Raw genomic sequence first — 6,639 nt, 5'->3', positions numbered from 1 at the left:
CCCCCCACCCTGAAAAACCTTTGAAGGCTCCTCATGACTCTTGGGATGAAATTGTACATCCTTAGCGTGGTCTGCAAGCCTTAATCCTCCCCTCCCCCCGCCAGCCTCTTCAGCCTCAAGTCCTCCACTGCTGATGTCCCCTCCAGGGCTCTTGCACTTGCTGCTCCCTCCCCTCATCCCCTAGCTAGCCCCCATCCCCAGATCTTGTCATGGCCTCTAGGTATTTAACTGTGAGCAACTCCCAGGGCTTGGCATTTGCCTAGTACACAGCAGGTGCTTAATAGGTATTGATGGAGGGGCAACTGGGTGGCTCAGTCAGTCAAATGACTGTCCTCGGCTCAGGTCATGATTTCATGGTTTGTGAGTTCAAGCCCTGCATCAGGCTCTGTGCTGATAGCTTGGAGGCTGGAGCCTGTTTCGGATTCTGTGCCTCCCTCTCTGCCTCTCCCCTATGCATGCTCTGTCTCTCTCTCTCTTTCTCAAAAATGAAATAAACAAAATTAAGGGGCATCTGGGTGGCTCAGTTGGTTAAGGGTCCGACTTCGGCTCAGGTCAGGATCTCACGGTCCCTGGGTTCAAGCCCCATGTTGGGCTCTGTGCTGACAGCTCAGAGCCTGGAGCCTACCAGATACTGCATCTCCCCCCCACCCCCCGCCTCGGCCCCTCCCCCATTCACACTGTCTCTCAAAAATGAATAAATGTTAAAAAAAAATTTTTAATTAAAAAAATAGGTATTGATGGATTAAATAATTCCTCCCTCGGGCACCGTGGCTCCAGCTACTTAGGCCCTCACACACCTATCCAGCCTTCTTCTCCCAAACCTGGTGCTTCCCACTTCCATAAGTTCCCCAAAGCACCAGCACTTTCCATCAACATTTATTATTCTTTCATTCATGTAACAAGCATTTCATTTTTAAAGTGCCTATTCTGTGATAGGCATTGTCTTAGGCTCTAGGAGATGCAGTAGGGAACAAACACTGTTTTAACCCTTTGAAATACTCATTCGCCTTCCCTCCATCTATTCATAGCAAACTCCTACCCATCCTTCAAAACCCAACCCCAATGCCCCATCTCTGGGAAGCTTTTCCCAGACTTCTTCCTCCCCAGCCCCTGACGTGAAACTTCTCTCTCCCTCCACTACACCACTCTCAAAACTTGTGTGACCCATCCAATGATGGGGAACCAGGGTTGGGGCTACCTAAGGAGTACGGAGCTCAGGGACAGGGATCTGAGGGAGAGGAAAGGACAGAGGTCTCTGCTGGAAGATCTGTTCGTGGGCAGTGAGTCAGCGGCACAGCTGGGCCTCCATTCCTGCTTCCTTCCTTAGGCTTCTTTTCCAGCTACTCAGCAACTGCCTGGAAGGAGGAATGGCTCCCAGGCACACCTTTTATTTGCATAGAAATGACCAAGGGTCACAAAATCCCAGCTGAGCACTGTGTGGGGAGCATTCAAGGAGGACACAGGAGAGGCTGCGATGTGGACATGGAGCAGATTCGAACATCGGATCCTGGGTAAACCACACACAAAGTCCAGTTTGGCTCGGCCGCTGGTGTGGGGCTTCTCTACCACATGTGGGAGTTAGGGGCAGGGCCCCGCGGCCTAGCCTTTGGAAGTTCCTCCTGTTATCTGACCCAAGTTTACACACTGCAATTCCATCCCAACTCTGGGTCTGTCTTCTCAGGTTCCCAGGGACTTAGGTCATTCCTCCTACCACCTCTTGGTCTCTCCACCAAGGGTCTGGCCCCTCACAGGGGTCACCGGCCCAGAGAGGCTGAGTGACTCCCCTGGGGCCACACAGCAGGCCATCTGGCAGAGGGCAGCTGGAGGGCCGGGGGGCCGGCTCAGAGCAGCGTAATCTCGCTGGGGGGCAGCGTGAGCCGCTTCTCCCGGGCACTGAGCAGGTTTTCCACGTGCACAGCCACAACTCGACACAGCTCCAGGCCCTGCAAGAGAGGCCGTGAGAGCTCACGCACCCACCCACACTTCCCGCCTCCCACCTCGGGGTGAGCTGTGGTCAGGAGAGAGGACTAGTGGGTCCCCACCTCCCCCAGGGTCCCGGGAGGAGTGTGAGGAGCTGGAAGGCGGAACTGCGGGGTTAACAGGCTGGAAGGGGTAAGTAAGCAGATCAAGTGCATCTGGTTTGCGTGTGATCTGTGTGACCTGGGGCCAGTGGGGTCTCAGTTTACCAGGGCCTGCCTCACAGGTTGTGGTGAGGATTCCGTGAGATTTTATTACACATAAACCCTTTAAAAATTAAAAAAATCTTAGTCAGTGAGTGCCAAGTTTCTAACTACGCGTTGCCATGGTTACCATGGGGACGCAGCCTCAGGGCTCCCAGATGGGGTGGGGAGGAAGAGGCAGCAGAGAATTGTGGCAAATCCACCTGAGTGTGGTTTTCAGACCCAGGCGGTTGGAGGGACCCCCGAAGGGACTTCTAGAAGGCGCGGAAGCGGGGGGCACGGGGCATGGCTGGGACCTGACCTACTATAGAGCCAGGCCCAGCGGGAGAGCCTGGTGAGTGGAGGGAGGGAGGGGCCAGGTGACAAGGCCTGGGTGCCGGGGGCTGGGTCACCTGCTCCAGCTGCAGCTGCAGGGTGCGCTGGACCGCCACGTCCCCCAAGGCGATCTCCACATATGGATAGCTGGAGCTGGCCGTGGGTCGCTGGGTCCGAGTGGACTGGATCTCCTTCAGGGGGAATTTCACCATCAGCTCCTAGAGGGGGAGGGGAGGAGACAGGCTTGTGGGTGGGACAGTCTCAACCCTGCTTGCCTCTCCCCTGCAGATCACATCAGTAGGAGGCAAGACACCTCAGCTGGAGAAGCAGTTCCCCAGAGACTTGCTGGGTGACCCAGGGCGAGTCGCTGTACCTCTCTGGGCTTCAACAAATACTGACGCACACCTCTCTGCATGCCAGGCACTGTTCTGAACACTCGGGATCCAGGGGGCAGTAGATGCCAGTGGTGCCCCGACCCTCACATCAAAGCTGCTTCTTAACACCTGCCTCTCTTTCCCTGGAGCTTTCTTTCTGCTCCCCCCGCCCCGAGGAAACTCGGAGCACATGCAGGGAAAGCTGGGGCAATGAGAGTTAATGCCTCCATTAACGACAGAGCGACATGGCGGGGAGACACCCCGGCTCCCTTGCCCCCAGAACAGAGGGCATCCTCTGAGGGCCGTGTTCCATGCTATCTCCCGGGCCCCCAGCTCGACTGAGCGCCGGTTCCCACAGGGGCTGCCTGCTGCTAACACACTCTTCCAGAAGGTGCGTTCCCAAGATGTGTGAGACCTCCCTCCCTGGTCTCACTTCCTCAGTCCAGTGTCCCCTAGAGTCACCTCCAAATAAAGTCCTAACCCCCAGCCCCTTGCAACGTGACTGTGTTTGGAGGTGAGGCCTTTCAAGAGGAAAGGAAGTTGAAATGGGGTGGTCTCGGTGGGCTCAATTCAAACCTGGCCGGGGTCCTTATAAGAAGAGGAGACACCAAGAATGTGCACCCAGAGAAAGGGCCACATGACGACATGGGAAGAAGGTGGCCATCTACAGGCCAAGGAAGGAGGCCTCAGAGGAAAGCACCCCTGTCGGCACCTTGGTCCTTGACTTCCGGCCTCCAGACCAGTGAGAAATGAACGCCTGCTGCTGAAGCCCCCGGTCTGCAGACCTTGGTCACAGGTTTGAACAGGTTTGTGCGCTGTTGGAGCATTTCTCATGGGTGATCTTTCACCGTCACTGCAGCCCCGTGGGGCGGGCTCCACTACCCCACGTTCCAGGTGGACAAGGGGGGCTCATGGTGGGGAAGAGATGTTGCCAGAGGTCACGCAGCTGCACAGCTCAGCGCCCCGGAAGGCAGTGGGGCTCAGAGGAGAGCGGTGCGAGGGGCAGGGCCAGGCTCAGGCCACTCACGTGGGTCTCGGTGCTGAGGAAGTTGAGGCCATTCTGGTTGACGGCAAGGATGCAGGGGGCCGGCACGGCCACGTTGCTGCAGCTCTGGACGAAGAAGAAGGAGGAGCCGAACATGGGTAAGGCGCTGAGGAGGCCTGGTGTGGGGAGAGGGGTCGGTCGGTCAGCGTGGCGGCCACGGCCAGACATAACCTGAGTTTCCCCCTGGCTGTGTCCAGCGTGTGTGTCCTCGCCGCGGGGCTCCCCCAACCTCTCCTGCTGCCCCAGGTGCCCAGGGCCACCCAGAGCCTAGGTGGTGCCTTGATGACAGTTTTAGAAAAGTGTTCTCTCCAGGCAGGGGCTCAGCTTGGCCAGCACCGAAAATGCCTTCGTGGGAAGAAAAAAGCGCCTCCATCCCCAGCCTCCAGGGCCCCCTCTGCAGTAGAGCGCCCCACGATTATCGGCCCCCAGCCCCAGACTCTTACCCAGAAACTGGGCACGGGCCTGGTGGGGGCTAAGCGCCTGTGTCTGCTGCCGGTGCTGGCTGACCAGGCTGAGCCAGGCCGAGCCGGCCATGGTGTGGTAGAGCTGGGCCGGGATGTAGTCCTGGACCTCTCGCCTGCACAGGGACGGAAAAGCAGTCCTGAGTGGCCACCACCATACGTGCTCCGTACAGGGTCTGGTCCATCCTCACCGCGGACAGGTGTTATGCCGAATGCGTGTGATCTTTGCGCCTCCCTGGAAGACTAGTGCTGGCTGTCAAGAGCTCACTCATGTCCTGGTATACAGCAGGCGCTCCATAACCCTGGCTGGTACCACTAGGCTCCCTGCTTGGAGAAGAGGGAACTGAGGCTCTGAGAAGGTCCCTGACTAGTCCTCAGTCACACGGTGACTCGGCGCACTGGGAGGGCTGAAGCTTGAACCCAAGGCGTGTTCGTCCTTTGTAGCCTCGATCCCCAAAGAGAAGCCCAGGCCACAGGGGTGAGATGAACAAGGGTGGGGCATATACTGGTGGGCAGAACCACCACCAGCAGCCGGTCAGAGATGGAGTGGGGAAGCGCTGGGCCCCGGGCTGGACCCCCAGGGCCATCAGACCCCCTACTCCAGTCCCTTCTCTCTGACACATGCTGGCTCTCTCAGGGCAGCCCCTTTTTCGCTGAGAAATACCACCCGCAATCCCAGCCCATCCCAGTTTTCCGGGCCACAGACCCTGGAAGGGTTGGGAGAAAGTTCGGGGGAGCCTCCTTCTCCTAAGAGAGCCCCAGGGCAGCATCTTCCTTCTTCATGCTGCCGGGGTAAGGGCCTAGCATCCGGACTCGGCCTCCCTAGGTTTGGATTCCAGTTCCCTACCATTTATTGGGTAAGCTTCAGTGAGCCCGATAACCTCTGTGGGCCTCAGTTTTCCCATCTGTAAAGGGGGAAAATAAAGTGTGGCTGGGAAGATTACCTGAGTTAATGCAGGCAGAGTGCCCTCCAAAAAGTAAAAGTCAGTGATAAATTTTCCCCCTAGGATTGGAGTTACCGCTTTATGTGCTTCCTTGGCCTTTTGCTTAAAATTATAACCTAAAAAGAGCTTTACATATTGAGCACTTACTGTATTACGAACTCCTAGACACACACATACGTTACCTTGACTATTACTCATATTTACTATTATTCACACTGGGGGTTCTCAAAGTGTGGCTGAGGGTCTGGGAGGTCAGAGTTACCTGCCTGATAATGCTAAGACAATATGTAGCCTTTTCCTCTCCTGTTTTCTCACAAGTGGGCAGGGGGATTTGTCAGAGGCCACGTGACATGTGAAATCCCAGCAGATGGAGTGTGAAAGCACATCTGAGAACCCAACTGCCTTCCGTTAGGCCATTTGATAAAGAGATCTGCAGGGGTGCCTGGGGGGCTCAGTCGGTTGAGCATCCGACTTCGGCTTAGGTCATGATCTCGCGGTTTGTGGGTTCGAGCCCCGCATCAGGCTCTGTGCTGACAGCTAGCTCAGAGCCTGGAGCCTGCTTCAGATTTTGTATCTCCTCTCTGACCCTCCCTGCTCATGCTGTCTCTCTCTCTCTCAAAAATAAATAAAACATTAAAAAAAAAGAGAGATCTGCAAAATGTAAAACCACACCACTCCCCTCACTCAATTCTTTTTGGAAAAGAGTTTTTTATAAGTCGTTTGCATTCGTGCATGATATAAATTTATATTACTTGAGTTATTCTTACTTCTCATGTTATTACAACATACAATTGTGTTTAAGTATAATACATTAACCTTATTTTTCAAATAACAAATCATCATTTTAATAAATCAATTTCAACTTTGCCTAGGGTCAGTATATCAGTACTCCAACCCACATATGGGAAAGCTCTTTGGGGTCCTATTTTTAAGGAAGTAAGAATGTTCTGAGACCAAAAGTCTTAGGATGCCGGATTCATCACCTCTTTGGGGATGTCGGTTTAAAGGCTGCCTGACGCCCCAGAATTTATTTAAGGAACCTCCTGTTGTCAGGGGTTGGGGTTATTGCTGCAGGTGATGCTGAGGTGAACCGTTTCTGTGGCAGCGGGGTATGTATATCTCAAAAGCTTTTAGATCATTCCGTTTTCTCTGAGCTATGAATACCGGCCAGAAGCAGCCTATTGTGGAAGGAGGCTGAGCCCCAGCTCACGCTGTGAGGCGGAAGATTCCAGCCCCAGGGCCAGGACAGTCCCTCCTTCAGGGCCAGCTTCCCTGACACTGGTGCTGGGAGCAGAGCCCAGGGCCTGAGGGATGGGGGGG

General features: G+C 55.2%; 1 protein-coding gene across 1 annotated transcript in view; it reads right to left on the bottom strand.

Annotated features, from left to right (window-relative positions):
- Positions 1-860: 860 nt before the first annotated feature.
- MYO15A (myosin XVA) overlaps positions 861-6,639 on the bottom strand; it is a 48,718-nt gene continuing 42,939 nt past the window's right edge. The window contains exons 64-67 of the mRNA XM_077746695.1: positions 4,358-4,491; positions 3,897-4,030; positions 2,573-2,713; positions 861-1,943 (exon numbers count right to left, since the gene is read on the bottom strand). Of these exons, the coding sequence (XP_077602821.1) occupies positions 1,842-1,943; positions 2,573-2,713; positions 3,897-4,030; positions 4,358-4,491 (511 nt within the window). The 3' untranslated portion in view covers positions 861-1,841. The remainder of the gene's footprint in view (positions 1,944-2,572; positions 2,714-3,896; positions 4,031-4,357; positions 4,492-6,639) is intronic.

The sequence above is a fragment of the Crocuta crocuta genome, unplaced genomic scaffold (genome assembly GCF_008692635.1).
Source record: "Crocuta crocuta isolate KB4526 unplaced genomic scaffold, BGI_CrCroc_1.0 scaffold139, whole genome shotgun sequence".
Lineage (NCBI taxonomy): Eukaryota > Metazoa > Chordata > Mammalia > Carnivora > Hyaenidae > Crocuta > Crocuta crocuta.
Note: the sequence above shows the minus strand (reverse complement) of the source record. Positions and strands in the feature narration are given on the sequence as shown.